The sequence below is a fragment of the Amblyraja radiata genome, chromosome 39 (genome assembly GCF_010909765.2).
Source record: "Amblyraja radiata isolate CabotCenter1 chromosome 39, sAmbRad1.1.pri, whole genome shotgun sequence".
Taxonomy (NCBI): Eukaryota; Metazoa; Chordata; class Chondrichthyes; order Rajiformes; family Rajidae; genus Amblyraja; species Amblyraja radiata.
In genome coordinates this window covers 9,324,553-9,341,815 of record NC_045994.1, presented here as the reverse complement: position 1 = coordinate 9,341,815, position 17,263 = coordinate 9,324,553, and the positions used below count along the sequence as shown (strand labels likewise).

General features: G+C 46.1%; 1 protein-coding gene across 1 annotated transcript; it reads right to left on the bottom strand.

Moving 5' to 3' along the window:
• Positions 1-1,265: 1,265 nt before the first annotated feature.
• On the bottom strand, positions 1,266-6,929 carry LOC116967465 (beta-microseminoprotein-like). The gene is made up of 3 exons (XM_033014053.1): positions 6,746-6,929; positions 4,284-4,386; positions 1,266-1,595 (listed from the first exon to the last, which is right to left on the bottom strand). The coding sequence occupies exons 1-3, from the start codon at positions 6,798-6,800 to the stop codon at positions 1,487-1,489; spliced, it is 267 nt and encodes an 88-aa protein (XP_032869944.1). The 5' UTR covers positions 6,801-6,929; the 3' UTR covers positions 1,266-1,486.
• Between the last annotated feature and the right edge of the window lie 10,334 nt (positions 6,930-17,263).

The following is a 17,263-nucleotide window of genomic DNA, read 5'->3' as shown; positions in this document are numbered from 1 at the left end:
CAATTCTGGAGTATGGTGTACAATTTTGGTCGCCCAATTATAGGAAGGATGTCAACAAAATAGAGAGAGTACAGAGGAGATTTACTAAAATGTTGCCTGGGTTTCACCAACTAAGTTACAGAGAAAGGTTGAATAAGTTTTCAAGAATAAGGTCTTTATTCTTTGGAGCGCAGAAGGTTAAGGGGGGACTTGATAAGGGGGGTCTTTAAAATGATTAGAGGGATAGACAGAGTTGACGTGGATAAGCTTTTCCCATTGAGAGTAGGGAAGATTCAAACAAGAGGACATGACTTCAGAATTAAGGGACAGAAGTTTAGGGGTAACATGAGGGGGAACTTCTTTACTCAGAGAGTGGTAGCTGTGTGGAATGAGCTTCCAGTGGAAGTGGTGGAGGCAGGTTCGATTTTATCATTTAAAAATAAATTGGATAGGTATATGGATGGGAAAGGAATGGAGGGTTATGGTCTGAGTGCAGGTAGATGGGACTAGGGGAAAATAAGTGTTCGGCACGGACTTGTAGGGCCGAGATGGCCTGTTTCCGTGCTGTAATTGTTATATGGTTATATATGGTTATATTATCACGTATTCCTTCCCATCTCTCTCTCTGTTCCTGATCTTTTAAACCTGATCTACCACCAGTGAAGAGAAAGACAGTAGGTGCATGAAAACGCCAGTGGATTCTGGTTCTCTACCTGGCTGTCCAGTGCCTTGACCTGGAATAATATCACTGTTAAACAGTCATTGCTGGGCTGAAACCTTGGGAAACCCCCCCACTGTTCACCAGCTCGGTGACAACGCTGGTAGAGGCTGTCTCACAGCACCTGAAAACTGGGTTCAATCCTGACCTGGGGTGCTGCTGTCTGTGCGGAGTTTTCACGTTCACCCTGTGACTGCATGGGATTCCTCAGGCAGGGTGCCCCGGTTTTCGCTCACATCCCGAAGGTTAATTAACGTCTGTAAAATTACCCCGAAGTATGTCAGGAATGGATGGGATAGTGAGTAACACAGAATGAGTGTGAATGGGTGATTCATTGCCGGCATGGACTCATTCAGCTGAAAGGCTTTTTTCAATACTCCATCTGTAAACTAAACTAAGATCTCTTGCAATCATCTCCAGAAGGACTGCAGCAGTTTAAAATGCATGTCATTGCCGCATTCCCCGGGGCAATGAGTGGATGTGCAGCAAATGATGGCCTTTCCAATTGCTCGGAATACTGTGACCATCCCCTGTTCAAGGAAGACTGCAAGTATGCACTGCGGAATGTAATGTTCCAAACAGAAGCTGGTCAAACAGAATTTATTTCATTACTTAAACATTTTGACAGTTAATGAATGAGTTTACAACAATGACATTTAAACAGCTAATTGTTCTGAAGGTCTACTGAATGAATTACTGGGCATTCGGGTGAGTCCAAGCGATGGTAGATGGCTCGGGGGATAAGGATCAAAGCTGTTTCATAGAATCTCGCTGCTGTGTTCCAAATCTCTATTCACACAGAATGTCAGGGTTGTCTTTGCTGTAGATCCTGTATCTGCAAAGTCTCTTGTCGAAGATTGCTTCACAGTTGTTTGGGATGTCAGGAGTTTGGACATATCTACCAGGAGAGGAAAAGAGGCACTTGTGTTAGTGATCCCATTCACAAATACATTCCACCTACTTGCACAGTAAACTGGGAAAAAAATCTGAGTGATCGATGATCTCGGAAAGGCCTTCCTGGCAAACAAGCCACATGATATGTTTTTTCAGAAGGAACTGCAGATGCTGGAAAATCGAAGGTACACAAAAAATGCTGGAGAAACTCAGCGGGTGCAGCAGCATCTATGGAGCGAAGGAAATAGGCAACGTTTCGGGCCGGAAACGTTCCGGAAACGTTGCCTATTTCCTTCGCTGCTCTGCATAAGGAATGCGTAGGAAGGAACTGCAGGTGCTGGTTTAAACCGAAGATAGACACGGAGTGCTGGAGTAACTCAGTGGGACAGGCAGCATCTCTGGAGAGAAGGAATGGGTGATGTTTTGGGTCGAGACCCTTCTTCAGACTGATGGGGGGTGGGGAGAAGAAAGGAAAAAGGAGGAGGAGGAGCCCGAGGGCTGAGGGATGGGAGGAGACAGCAAGGGCTAACAAAATTGGGAGAATTCAATGTTCATTCCCGCAGGATGCAGACTCCCCAAGCGGAATATGAGGTGCTGTTCCTCCAATTTCCGGTGTACATGATATACTTGCCATCAATGGTTGGGGTAATCAGGAAGTTATGTTGCAGTTCGATCAGATTTTGGTTAGGCCGCATTTGGAGCATTGCATTGATTTCTGGTCGCCCCATTATGGGAAGGATGTGGGGGCTTTGGAAAAAGTGCCAAGGAGATTTACTCGAACGATGTCTTGATTAGAAGGTATTAGCTCCAGGGAGAGGTTGAACAGACTTGAATTGTTTTCTCTGGGGATAACCAGGGATGGACAATAAATGGTCCCATGCGGATAATGATGACACCATGAACAAGTGTGAGGGTCAGATTGGATTGGGTGGCAGCTCGTGTCAAGACTTTGCTACAACTGGAACATATTGACCCAGCTGGCACAGCGGAGGGAGCAGAAGATGCCTCTGAACTCCTGACAGGTTATCCATCCGCATGTGCTTTGCAACCAGTGCACCATGTGTGAACACATTCACTGTGGGAAAGGCAGCAGCTAAGTTGTGCACCGTAAGATCAAGCGACACATTGGTGTGTTTAGTTGTATAACGTGTAACTAAGTCATGCAATTAGAGATGTAATGTCATCATCAAGTGTACATACGACATGGTGCCACTGCCTCACAGCTCCAGTGATCCCCCAGCTCGATACTGACCTCCAGTGCTCTCTGTGCAGAGTTTGCACGCTCTCCCAGTGTGTTTCCTCCAAGTGCCACACTTTCCTCCCACATCCCAAAGATCTGCAGTTTGGTTGATTAATTATCCACTGTAATTTGCCCCAAGTGAGCGTGGAATCCAAGGAAAGGGAGGGAGAGTTAACAAGAGATTGGTGTAGGATTAGTGTAAATGGGTGCTTGCATTGATTCTGTGGGCCGAAGGGCTGACTTATTACGGCGTGACTCGACAAATGCCTCGTGTTGGTGTGTCTTGCTGTTTCAGATTTCCTTTGACGGACAAATCTAGATTAGATACTCCTATTTCCTGCGGGTGTTATTGTGTTTTGAATGTACTGTCAATGATCAAAGTTTAGCCTAAAACATAGTGTGTAAACTTTCAATGGTTGAGGCTCCAATCCTGGCCAATACACTGTGAGAGGAGTGACAGAAGAACTAACTGCTGCAGCACTGTTGGGGTCCTTATGGGTTGAAGATAGGTAAGGAACCTACTAAAAGCCCTGTCCCACGGTACGAGTTCATTCCAAGAGTTCTCCCGAGTTTGCCCTGATTCGAACTCGGAGATTTACGGTAATGGCCACTCGTCGGTACTCAGGGCTCTCGTGGACATTTTTCATCATGATGAAAAATCTTCACGAGTCTTCCCGAGTACCTGCCGTTAGCGCTAAGAGAGGTCCCCGAGCTCCGACGTACCAGCTACGTTCATTCTCCGTGCTTACCACGAGCTTGATTTTTTTTTAACTCGGGAGAGCTCTTGGATTGAACTCGTACCGTGGGACAGGGCTTTTACTTATCCCAAGACTTGATACGTCTTGGGGGAAGCCATTTAAGCCATAAAACTTTTTCACCCAGAGAGTTGTGAATTTGTGGAATTCCCTGCCACAGAGGGCAGTGGAGGCCAAGTCATTGGATGGATTTAAGAGAGAGTTAGATAGAGCTCTAGGGGCTAGTGGAATCAAGGGATATGGGGAAAAGGCAGGCACGGGTTATTGATTGGGGACGATCAGCCATGATCACAATGAATGGCGGTGCTGGCTCGAAGGGCCGAAAGGCCTCCTCCTGCACCTATTTTCTATGTTTATATGTATCATGTTTAAGAAAGACCTGCAGATGCTGGAAAAATCGAAGGTAGACAAAAAATGCTGGAGAAACTCAGCGGGTGAGGCAGCATCTATAGTGAAAAGGAATTGGCGACGTTTCGGGTCAAGACCCTTTTTCAGACTGATCTTTCTTAGAGTTTATCCAGCAGTTTTTGTCGACCTTTGATATGTATCATGTTGTTTCTCACAGTGCATGAGATTAAAAATGCCACCTTGACTGAGAATCTCATTCAGATGGGAAAGGAGATGGAAGTTGCAAGTCGTCGGAAGCGGACCAGGAAGGTGCATTCTGGCGCTGTGGGTACACAAGCCTGCCACTTACTCTGTACAGCAGATAGCGGTGACTTTGCCACAGTAACAGGAGTAGCAATCTTCACCCTTCCACATCGAGCCAACGCTGTGCGGAATCCCGTTTTCCAAACACTCTGCAAAGAAAGAAATCTCAGCGTCAGGCAATAGACAATAGACAATAGACAATAGGTGCAGGAGTAGGCCATTCAGCCCTTCGAGCCAGCACTGCCATTCAATGTGATCATGGCTGAGGCACCAGGCAGAGGGCAGAGCCCATCCCTGTGTGGAACCCATTGCCGCAGAAAGCTGTGGTGGCCAAGTCAATGGATATTTTTAAGGCAGAGACAGAGAGATTCTTGGTTAGTACTGGTGCCAGGGGGTTATGGGGAGAAGGCAGGACAATGGGGTTGAGAGGGAGAGATAGATCAGCCGTGATCGAATGGCGGAGTAGACTGGAGTACAGAAGGTTGAGGGGGGGACCTCATTGAAACTTACAGAATAATGAAAGGCATAGATAGAGTGGATGTGGAGAGGATGTTTCCACTGGTGGGAGAGTCTAGGACCAGAGGCCATAGCCTCAGAATCAAAGGGTGCTCTTTTAGAGAGGAGGTGAGGAATACTTCTTTAGTCAGAGGGTAGTTAATCTATGGAACTCATTGCCACAGAGGGCAGTGGAAGCCAAGTCAGTGGATATCTTTAAGGCAGAGATAGACAAATTATTAATTAGAATGGGTGTCATGGGGAGAAGGAAGGAAAATGGAATTAGGAGGCAAAGATTAGCCATGATTGAATGGCGGAGTTGGGCTGAATGTTCTAATTCTACTCCTATAACTTGTGAACTTGTGACTTGATGGGACGAATGGTCTAATGGTACTTCTATCACTTATGAACATCACAGAACCGGGAGGTTGATGGGGACTGATTCATGGAGTCATACAACATGGAAGTAGACCATTCGGCCCGCAGTCTCCATGTCAACCACATTCCCATCAACTCCTATCCCCCCAGGTTCTACCTGTCCTCTACACATGTCACCTGGAAGTGAGAGACACCTGAACATCCAGAGGAAAACCTCTTGGTCACAGGGTGAACGTGCAAACTCCACATAGATAGCACTATAGGCCAGGATTGAACCCGGATCACTGGAACTCTGATCAAGTTTAGGAGATTAGAAGCCAAGGAATTTGAAGTTATTGAAGGGTGTGAGGTGCCCTGGATGTAAGTGGGAAGGGACTGGACAAAGGGGGAACAAGACCGAACCAAGGCATTAGGAGGCAGGAACTGCAGATGCACGATAACACTGAAGATAGATAACATGCCGTAGTAACTCAGCGGTTCAGACCAAAGATTATACTTTGGTTCAGTCTTTGGTTCTGCTATAAGATCTTTGGCCCCCAGAGAGGTTGGCCATCTAAGACACCTCCACTCGACCTCCTCCTCCACTGCTGAGGTGCTGCTGCACTCTGGTGTCCAGGGTGGGTACTGCAAGCGCTGCACCCTGGACACTGAAGCACCCTGCCTATAATCTATCGAATATAAAGACACAAAGTGCTGGAGGAACTCAGGCAGCATCAGTGGAGGGAATAGATTGGCCATGTCGCCTATCCAGCAAGAAAGAAAAACAGAATGCAAGAAAGAAAGGAAGGTGAGAGGGAAAGAGGGAAAAACATAGAATGGAGAGTGAGCATGAGAATTTGCTCTCTCTCCCCCTCTCTCTCCCTCTCTCTCCCCACCTCCCCCTCCCCCTCCCCCTCCCCTTCCCCCTCTCCCTCTCCCTCTCTCTCCCTTTCTCTCTCCCTCTCTCTCCCCCCCTCCCCCTCCCCCTCCCCCTCCCCCTCCGCCTCTCCCTCCTTCCCTCCCCCTCTCCCTCCCTCTCTCCCGCCCTCTCTCCCTCCCTCTCTCCCTCCCTCTCTCCCTCCCTCTCTCCCTCCCCCTCTCCCTCTCTCCCACCCTCTCTCTCTCTCTCTCTCTCTCTCTCTCTCTCTCTCTCTTCTTCGTTTTCTCGTTCCCACTCACTCCTTGCTTTCTCTATTCCTCGCTTTCTCTCTTCATTTTTCTTGCTCTTCCACTCATTCCTTCTTTTGTCTGTCTTTTATTTCTCTTCATCTCTCTTCTGCCCTCTGTGTCATTCTCTCCGTTCCACATTTTTATTTCTCTCTCTGTTTCTTTCACGCTCCCTTCATTCTGTCCATATTTCACCTCTTCTCTCTCTTCCTTTAATGTTTTTGCTCTTTCCATCCACCCCCTCTGTCTCTACCTTTCTCTCTTTTTCTCACTCTCCATTTTCCTCTCTCTCTCGCTCCCTCTTTCTACCTTCCTCATTTTCTTACACTCCACTTACCCCTCTCTTTCTCCCCCTCTCCCTCTCTCTCTCTCTCTCTCTCTCTCTCTGTCCATTGAAGACCTGCTTTGAAGACCTGCACCCTTCACCCTGAAGAGCAGGGTTGAAGGGAAGATATTGAGGGGGATTAGGTATGTTGGTTAGTGCCTTACCACTCTCAGTCTTCATCACAAACTTGCAGTCACTGTAGCACAAGTCGAATGCCATCAGCAGCAGTGTGACGCACACAAGGACTGTCTGCAAGAACACATATAAGCATTAAAGCATTACGAAATTAGACATTCTCTCACCACCCTTAATCTCCCCGTGAATTCACTGTCAGTAATCTGGCTTAATATAGTGCGTCACAGACACAGACTGACCAGAGTCCACTAGTGTAGAGATGCAGCACGGAAACAGGCCCTCCGGTCCACTGAGTCCGCTCTGACCACTGATCCAAGGCAGATTTCCAGGCCTCTGTGTTGAGATGACTGTGTTCCATCTGTTCCCTGAGGTGAGGTGGTCTCTCATAAGCAAGTGAATAGGAAGGAACTGCAGATGCTGGTTTAAACCAAAGATAGACACAAAAAGCAGGAGTAACTCAGCAGGAGAGGCACCATCTCCGGCCAGGCTTCTCTCCAGGCTGCCTGTCCCGCTGAGGTACTCCAGCTTTTTGTGTCTATCTTTCTCATAAACAAGTGTTTTTATCACTAACTTCTCCGGATCAGCAACTACTCGCATCCAAAGCGGAGAAAGGCCATTTGGCCCCTCGTGCCCACGCCACATCTCTGAGATGGCTCCCAGCTTCCTTGGTCTTTGCCCTGAAGTCCCACACATCTTAGAATGCACAAGCAAAGGTAAACTCAAGTAGAGGCCATTCGGACCCTCAAGTCTGTTCTACCACTCGTAGCTGACTTTCATTTTAACTCCTTTGACCTGCATCTTAAGTCATTCCATCGGACATGGGTTGTAGGTGAGAGGGGAAGGATTTAATAGGAACCTGCAGGGAAACCTTTTCACACAAAGGGTGGTGGGTGTATGGAACGAGCTGCCAAAGGAGGTAGATGAGGCAGGGGCTATCGCAACATTTAAAAGATATTTAGACAGGTACGTGGATAGGAAAAAAGTTTAGTAGGATATGGGGCAAAAGCAGGCAGGCAGGACTAGCGTAGTTGGGGCATGTTGGTTAGCACGGGCAAGTTGGGCCGAAAGGCCTGTCTGTTTCCCTGCTGTATGACTCTATGACTCTATATCATGAATAGGCTGGTTTGGTGATGATCTAATGCTCCCATATTAATCAACTGATCTGGGGCCATGTGTTATAAATATCATCTTCAAACTCATCTTCTATACTTTAAGACTGGTGGTTCACTGCTGACTGGTATGGATATTGTCCCATTGATTGATGTATCATTAGTGTAGTTACTCTTCTAATATAACAAATGCAGCACTATGTGTGTACTGCTCTAGGTGTCGTTGCTCTAGATGTCAGCTGATCTACATCTGTGAGACCAAGCGTAGGCTTGGCGATCGTTTCGCCGAACACCTCCGCTCGGTCCGCATTAACCAACCTGATCTCCCTGTGGCTCAGCACTTCAACTCCCCCTTCCATTCCGAATCCGTCCTGGGCCTCCTCCATGGCCAGAGTGAGCACCACCGGAAATTGGAGGAGCAGCACCTCATATTCCGCTTGGGCAGTCTGCACCCTAGCGGCATGAACATTGACTTCTCCAATTTCCGGTAGCCCTTGCTGTCTCCTCCCCTTCTCAGCTCTCCCGCAGCCCTCGGGCTCCTCCTCTTCCTTTCTCCTTTCTTCTCCCTGCCCCCCCACCCTACATCAGTCTGAAGAAGGGTTTCAGCCCGAAACGTTACCTATTTCCTTCGCTCCATAGATGCTGCTGCACCCGCTGAGTTTCTCCAGTACTTTTGTCTACCTTCGATTGCCCCATTGACCTGGCCTCTCGCTCTACTGAACTGGGCCACTCAGCCAGCCCTGTCAACCCATCAATGTGCACACACCAAGCAGTACCCGGGAACATAGACTGACCTGAGCCATAATGGCTGCTCTGGAGTCTTCAGTTGGGTCGTTGCCGGCAGTGCGGATCTTGGTGCTGGAGAGGACTCTGGGCCAGTCCGTATGGATGACAAGGAACCCTTGTTATGCTCCGTCAGCCCAACACAGCCACGCGGAAATGCCACCGGATCAGAACCTGGAACTACCTGGTCACCACATGCATCCGGTGGAAGCTCCTTGTACCTTGCATGGAAAATGACCGAGATACGAGGTGGATGATGCTGTCTGTCGACCCCTCTCCAGCCACTTGTAAAGAAAGAGTTGCATTTATATCATCCTCGGCACATTCCGAGGCATTAAGCAGCCAATGAAGTGCTTGTGAAGTGCGACCACTGTTATAATGTAGACAACTTCTGCACTGATGGACACGGTGTACAGCCACACACAGTAGAAATAACAACTCTGCAATGTTCAAGGATGCCCTGTGGAAATCTCCCGAGAACCATTGGTTGTGGAATCTAACAGAACCGGTTGCGAAAGCAACAGGGTTTCGAATTAGCGTCCTAATGAGAAGTATTTATAGGCAGCATTGAAGGATTAGCCTTGATTTTGGGGCAAAGGGAGTTGAATTTCATCATTGTTGCTTAGGTTAAATGAACAAAATAACATTGGCTGCCCACTGCACTCTGCTCCTGAAATCTGATCACAACCAAGAACATATTTCCATTCCCAAGTCTCTGGTGTAGGACTTGACCACTTAGGTCTTCTCATTCTTCAGCGCAATGGTCTGGGCTGAGTTGTCACAGCACCACTGACATGTCTCAGTGGGGAGGAGGGATGAATGGGCGGGTAAGGTGGAAAAGTAAGGATTGAGTGGGGGAGGGGGAGGAGGGAAGAGAGATATAGAGGGAGACGAAGGGGGAGGGAGGGAGAGGGTGAGGGAAGGGAGAGGGAGAGAGAGGAGGAAGAGATGGGGAGGTGGTGGGAGAGGGAGAGAGAGAGGGAGGGGGAGAGGGAGATGGAGATGGAGATGGAGAAGGAGAGGGAGATGGAGAGGGAGAGTGAGAGGGAGAGGGAGAGGGAGGGGGAGGGGGAGGGGGAGAGGTAGATGGAGAGTTCTTCATTAGGATGGAGAGTGACATCGTTAATTCAGAAACAAGGGTCCTGAACTTAAAGAAAGGAAACTTTGAGGGTATGAGATGTGAATTGGCCAAGATAGACTGGCGATTGATTCTTAATGGGTTGACGGTGGATATGCAATGGAAGGCATTTAAAGACTGTATGGATGAACTACAACAATTGTTCATCCCAGTTTGGCAAAAAAATAAATCAGGGAAAGTAGTGCATCCGTGGATAACAAGGGAAATCAGGGATAGTATCAAAACAAAAGATGAAGCGTACAAATTAGCCAGAAAAAGCAGCCTACCAGAGGACAGGGAGAAATTCAGAGACCAGCAGAGGAGGACAAAGGGCTTAATTAGGAAAGGGAAAATAGGTTATGAAAGAAAACTGGCAGGGAACATAAAAACTGACTGCAAAAGCTTTTATAGATATGTGAAGAGAAAAAGATTAGTTAAAACAAATGTAGGTCCCTTGCAGTCAGAAACGGGTGAATTGATCATGGGGAACAAGGACATGGCAGACCAATTGAATAACTACTTTGGTTCTGTCTTCACTAAGGAAGACATAAATAATCTGCCGGAAATAGCAGGGGACCGGGGGTCAAATGAGATGGAGGAACTGAGTGAAATCCAGGTTAGCCGGGAAGTGGTGTTAGGTAAATTGAATGGATTAAAGGCCGATAAATCCCCAGGGCCAGATAGGCTGCATCCTAGAGTACTTAAGGAAGTAGCCCCAGAAATAGTGGATGCATTAGTGATAATTTTTCAAAACTCTTTAGATTCTGGAGTAGTTCCTGAGGATTGGAGGGTAGCTAATGTAACCCCACTTTTTAAAAAGGGAGGGAGAGAGAAAACGGGGAATTACAGACCAGTTAGTCTAACGTCGGTAGTGGGGAAACTGCTAGAATCAGTTATTAAAGATGGGATAGCAGCACATTTGGAAAGTGGTGAAATCATTGGACAAAGTCAGCATGGATTTATGAAGGGTAAATCATGTCTGACGAATCTTATGGAATTTTTCGAGGATGTAACTAGTAGAGTGGATAAGGGAGAACCAGTGGATGTGTTATATCTAGACTTTCTGAAGGCTTTCGACAAGGTCCCACATAAGAGATTAGTATACAAACTTAAAGCATACGGTATTGGGGGTTCAGTATTGATGTGGATGGAGAACTGGCTGGCAGACAGGAAGCAAAGAGTAGGAGTAAACGGGTCCTTTTCACAATGGCAGGCAGTGACTAGTGGGGTACCACAAGGCTCAGTTCTGGGACCTCAGCTATTTACGATATATATTAATAATTTGGACGAGGGAATTGAATGCAACATCTCCAAGTTTGCGGATGACACGAAGCTGGGGGGCAGTGTTAGCTGTGAGGAGGATGCTAGGAGGCTGCAAGGTGACTTGGATAGGCTGGGTGAGTGGGCAAATGCATGGCAGATGCAGTATAATGTGGATAAATGTGAGATTATCCACTTTGGTGGCAAAAACAGGAAAGTAGATTATTATCTGAATGGTGGCCGATTAGGAAAGGGGGAGATGCAACGAGACCTGGGTGTCATGGTACACCAGTCATTAAAAGTAGGCATGCAGGTGCAGCAGGCAGTGAAGAAGGCGAATGGTATGTTAGCATTCATAGCAAAAGGATTTGAGTATAGGAGCAGGGAGGTTCTACTGCAGTTGTACAGGGTCTTGGTGAGACCACACCTGGAGTATTGCGTACAGTTTTGGTCTCCTAATCTGAGGAAAGACATTCTTGCCATAGAGGGAGTACAGAGAAGGTTCACCAGACTGATTCCTGGGATGTCAGGACTTTCATATGAAGAAAGACTGGATAGACTCGGTTTGTACTCGCTAGAATTTAGAAGATTGAGGGGGGATCTTATAGAAACGTACAAAATTCTTAAGGGGTTGGACAGGCTAGATGCAGGAAGATTATTCCCGATGTTGGGGAAGTCCAGAACAAGGGGTCACAGTTTAAGGATAAGAGGGAAGTCTTTTAGGACCGAGATGAGAAAATCATTTTTTACCCAGAGAGTGGTGAATCTGTGGAATTCTCTGCCACAGAAGGTAGTTGAGGCCAGTTCATTGGCTGGATTTAAGAGGGAGTTAGATGTGGCCCTTGTGGCTAAAGGGATCAGGGGGTATGGAGAGAAGGCAGGTATGGGATATTGATTTGGATGATCAGCCATGATCATATTGAATGGCGGTGCAAGCTTGAAGGGCCGAATGGCCTACTCCTGCACCTATTTTCTATGTTTCTATGTCTATGTTTCTATGTTACCTGATGTACCCACGTCTGAACCACCTGAGTTGTAAGCTTCAGTGGGCCATTTTTCACCAGAAGCATGGGGTTTGCTCGCTCTCCCTGTGACCGCATGGGTTTTCCTCTGCATGCTCCGGTTTCCTCCCACATTCCAAAGACATGCGGGTTTGTAGGTTAATTGGCCTCAGTATATTTATCCTAGTGTGCAGTGTGGATAAGAATGTGGGGTAACATAGAACTAAAGTGAATGGGTAACCGATGGTCGGTGTGCATTCAGTGGACTGAAGGGCCTGTTTCGACGCAGTTTCTCTAAGCAGGAAAGACGGCGGATGGAAATGATCTTTATATTTTATTTCATTGGCCTATCTATAAGAATTGCATTGTCCTATCTGAGACACATGACAATAAAACTCTCTTGACTTGACTGTTTTATACCAGCTATAGAGCTTCTCAGAGCTCTGGTCAGGAGATATTTTGTAGCTTTATAATGCTATCTATAAGACTATATGTTACAACTGTGTCCTCCCTATAATGATAATACATATTTGCTGGAACTGGGAACGTCCTTGCAGTTTCACTTTTGTGCTGAACACAGAGTTCCTGGAGCTCTGGGAGACCGGATGATCATCATATTGTCCCTCACCATCCTTTCACCCTTGCACTGTCTCTGTACCAGGTTCTGGTTATTCGGCCAAATAGAACGTCATCTGAGCATGGACTCCCCGAAGCCCCTCCACAAAATCCTTTCTCCTGCTCACATAACATCACCCATTGTCCCCTCTCCAAGCAGCACCAGTAACATTGCAGCCTTCTTTAAATTCATGCTTAGGGTGTATGCGGCCCTAGCACAGCTGACATTGTTTTCCCTTCTCCAAACTGCCCTTGGTGAGGTGAGTCTGAGCATTTTCACCGTTGCGGTGAGGATCTTCTAAGGAGGAATTTGCAAGATGTCGACCTGCTGATGAAGAGGATGGACATTTCCAATCCAGGACATCCCAGATGATGGAGAAACAAACAACTACAGATGCTGGTTAATACACAAAAGGACACAAAGTGCTGGAGTAACTCAGCAGTCAGGCAACATCTCTGGAGAACATGGATAGGTGACATTTCAGGTCAAAACATCACCTACCCATGTTCTCCAGAAATTCTCCCTGACCCGCTGAGTTGCTCCAGCATTTTGCATCCTCGATAATTAAAGGTACTTGAAAATGGTCGTGTTTGAATATGACTGCTATCATTCCAGTGGTTATAGGTTTGAGAATCACAGCTGGCGAAGATTTGATCTGTTGTTTCAACGTGTCCATGAAATGTGCATAGGAATAGGAAATTATATTTTACTTTCACAGTTTTAGGGTATATCACTAACAAAGTGTCTATTCCGAATATGCTGTAGAGACAAGGAACTGCAGATGATGCCTTTACTAAAGAAGACTCTATTTGTTTGAGCAATTCAATGTGTGAGGCAGCATTTTTGGGGAATATGGATAGGTGATGTTTTGGATCTGAAGAAGGTTTCTGACCCAAAACATCACATGTCCATGTTCTCCAAAGATGCAGATTGCCCTATTACCTTCCTGGATTTCTGCAATCCTTCCATTGAAGGTATTCCCACACTACCATTGTGTTGGGAGTTCCAAGATTTAGATCCAGTGACAGTGAAGGAACGCCAATACGTTTCTAAGTCAGGATGGTGTACAATTCAGGGAAATATGCTAGATGTTCCAACAAGCCTGTTTCTCTTGTCCTTCTTGGTTGCATTGGTCACGGGTCTGAGAGGTGTGTGGGCTGCCTAATCAAATAAGGGCCATGCATTTTGTAGATGGTATACGACGCATTCACTTTGCACTGATGGTGGAGGGAGTAAATGTTTAGGCTGGTGGACAGGATGCCTAGTAAGACCGTTTGAGTTTCAGGGTTTCATTCATTCATTCATTCATTCATTCATTCAAGGTGGGCATCCCAAGAAAATGGCGAGCAAAACACAAAGTGCTGGAGGGACTCAGCAGATCAGGCAGTGTCAGAGGAGGGAATAGATAGGTGACGTTTCGGGTCAGGATTCTTCTTCAGACTGATAACAGTAAATAAAGGGGAGGGGAGGATGAAAGCTGGTAAAGAGATGTAGAGATGGGGCAAAGCCTGGCAAGGATACAGGTAGAGGGGGGCATGACTGGCAGATGGGTGAAATAAGAGACAACGACTGGCCGTGAAAAGGAGGGGGGAAAATAATTGAATGGTAGAGTAGACCTGATGGGCCGAATGGTTTAATTCTACTCCTATAACTTATGAATGTGAGCTTCTAATTTATGAACTGATGAGACAAAAGACTGTCCGATGAGAGGAGAAAAAATTCCCCAAATGCTCTGGTTTCATCCCACATCCCAATCATATGCAGGATGTTAGATTAATTGGTCACTGTAATTTACCCCTGGTAGGTGTTGAGTGGTAGAATCTGTGTGGAGTAAATGGGAATGTGTGGAGAATAAAATGAGATGAGTGTCGGATGAGTGATTATCGGACTAGGGGTCTATTTCTATGCATTATAACTCAATTAATTGTTGGGCTGATCAGCTAAAATGACTCCACAGAAATAACAGGGCATGGATTTTGATACAAATGGCTCATGAATTCATGAGAGAGTACGTCAGGCTGAACTGTGCCGCCTCATTCATGTTGCAGAATATGCCTTATCTCCAAGTATACAATCTGTCCTTGCTGAACTGATAGACATTTGCACATATTTACAGTGTTGCACTCAGTGTAACAAAATTGTGTGGCTCGTTCAGGGAAAAAATTTCCCTCGGGAAGTCGCAACGGAAGGGGAGGTGATCTGCCCTCACATCCACAAGAAGCACAACAAGACTTACTGCTGAATGTTATTTACTGAGTTAATAAAACGCAAAGTGCCGATGTAACCCAATGGGTCAGGCAGCATCCTGGAGAACATTTTAACTATTCGTACTGTTTTATCAGGGACTGGATTGTTTTTATTATGTGTGAAATGTTTGAGTTTTACGGGAGATGCTCCGGTATTCCCTGGGAAACGTCTTCTCATTTTGCACTGTACAATTGTTGCTTTGCAACATGACAATAAAGGTTGATTGATATCGGGAGAGGGTGGCAAAAGATATTTGGGCGGGTACATGGGTGGCAAAAGATTTAAAGGGTTATGGGGCCAACACAGACAAATGGGATTAGTGTAGAAGCAGTACCTTGGTTGACATGGGTAGGTTAGGACAGAGGGTCTGTTTCTGTGCTGTATGACACTATGACTCCATGATACTTAGAAGATAGAACAGCTCAGGAATGGGCCCTTTGGTCCACAAAGTTTATGTTGAACATGACGCCTAGTTAAACTGATCTCATCTGCCTGTACATGATCCATATTCCTCTATTACCTGCACTTCCATGAACCTATCGAAAAGCCTCTTAAATACCACTTTCGTATCTGCCTCCGACACCAATGCTGACAAGTCTCCGTAAATCTCTGTCAAAAAAAAGGTCTCGCACATCTTCATTAAACTTTGCTCCGCTCACCTTATTCTAGAGTTGGACATTTCCACCGTGAAAAACGGTTCTGACTGCCTCCCCAACCTATACTGCTTGTAACTTTATATACAGTTTGTGTCTTTTATGTAAACCAGCATTTGCACTTTGTTGTGTCCCGTATTTACTGGCTAATTTGCTTGCCTTTGCACCCTAGGATCTTTGACCCTAGCCCTGTAGTAATTTGGACAGGTACATGGATCGAGAAAGTTGTTAGCTGGATATGAGGCAAAAACAAGCAGGTTCTGGCCGTCTATTCTATCCATGCCTCTCATAATTTTACATCCTGATTCAATTTTACACTAAATTTTGCATCGTGCTTGTTCCCCACCGTGTTATGTGTGATCAGGATGTTTGGAAATCTGATCCTGTAAGTCAAGTCACTGACATGAGTTGTGAGGGTCTGGGCTCAAGCACTGGTCTGTGTCGGACTCCAGGAGACACACAGCCTGACAACTGGACAAAGGCACATTAATTCCGACTCTTTGTTTTCTATCTGATAACTATCTCTCTACGCACTGGTGTACCACCCCCAGTCTCATGCGCTCTAACCTCATTCACAATTGAGCAACACAATGGCGCAGCTGTAAAGCTGCTGCCTCACTGCGCCACAGACCCACTATCGATCCTGACTAGGGATGATGTCTGTGCACAATTTGTACGTTCTCCCTGTTACCACGTGGGTTTTTCCGGGAGCTCCGGTTTCCTCCCACATTCTGAAGACATGCAATATTGTTGGTGAATCGGTTTCTGTAAATCACCCCTCCTGTGTCGGACATAGAACTAGTGTATTGGTAATCGATAGTCGGCGTGGACTCAATGGCCTGAATGTCCTGTTTCCATGATATATCTCTAAACAAAAATAAACTAGACTAACCTAAACAAACCTGATGGAAATTTATTTATCCAAAAATCTAAATCTGTCACAAGGAGTGGCTCTCCCCTCAACGTAACACGCGCACATACACAAATACATGATGTAGCACTTTACAGAATTCCAATAGATATGTCACACAGGATTTGGACTTTAATAAATTTGCATTGATTCTGCCCAGTTACATTATTTGCTAATTTCCTTGAAATCATATTCTTCATGCTGCAACCCCCAACACTTTCCCAAATGCTGGTGTCAGTTAGTTCTCCGTTCTTACTCAAGTCCTGAACTCACATGTGTTACCATCCAGTCTGCAAGAATCAATGGGTGGATTGCATTTGGGCAGATGAGAATCATATTTTGCCCTGAGAGAGAGATCCTGTCCTTACACTTCCTTGCCAGTATAAAGCTACTATTCCCTGTCCATTCTTTGTAATGATCACCATACAAGGGTGGCACAGTGGTGCAGCTAGTAGAGCTGCTGTCTCACTGCACCAGACACCATGACTCAATCCTGACCTCGGGTGCTGCTTTCATGGAATGTACATGTTCTCTCTTTGACCACATAGGCTACCTCTGGATGCTGTGGTTTCTCCCACATCCCAAAGCCGTGCAGGTTTGTAGATTAATTGGCCTCTGTTAATTGCCCATAATGTCTACAGTATGGATCAGAAAGTGGGATAACATAGACCTAGTGTGCTCGATGGTTGGTGCGGACTCAGTGGGCCAAAGGCTATTTCCTTTCCGTATCTTTCAATCAACTAATCCCAAACTACAGATGACCTGATTGTTTGCCTTTCTCATAGGTTTCTTTTCAAATTATTTCTTCCTTTTCCACATCAATTTACTAATATCCTTTGCTAAATTAGAAA

Excerpts from the sequence above, each read along its gene's own strand:
- LOC116967465 (XM_033014053.1), bottom strand. The coding sequence starts at position 6,800 with ATGGCATTCGACTTGTGCTACAGTGACTGCAAGTTTGTGATGAAGACT. Across the intron at positions 4,387-6,745 it reads TGTGATGAAGACTGAGAGTG|AGTGTTTGGAAAACGGGATT; the intron begins GTAAGGCACTAA and ends CTTTCTTTGCAG. Across the intron at positions 1,596-4,283 it reads ACCGCTATCTGCTGTACAGA|ATATGTCCAAACTCCTGACA; the intron begins GTAAGTGGCAGG and ends CTCTCCTGGTAG.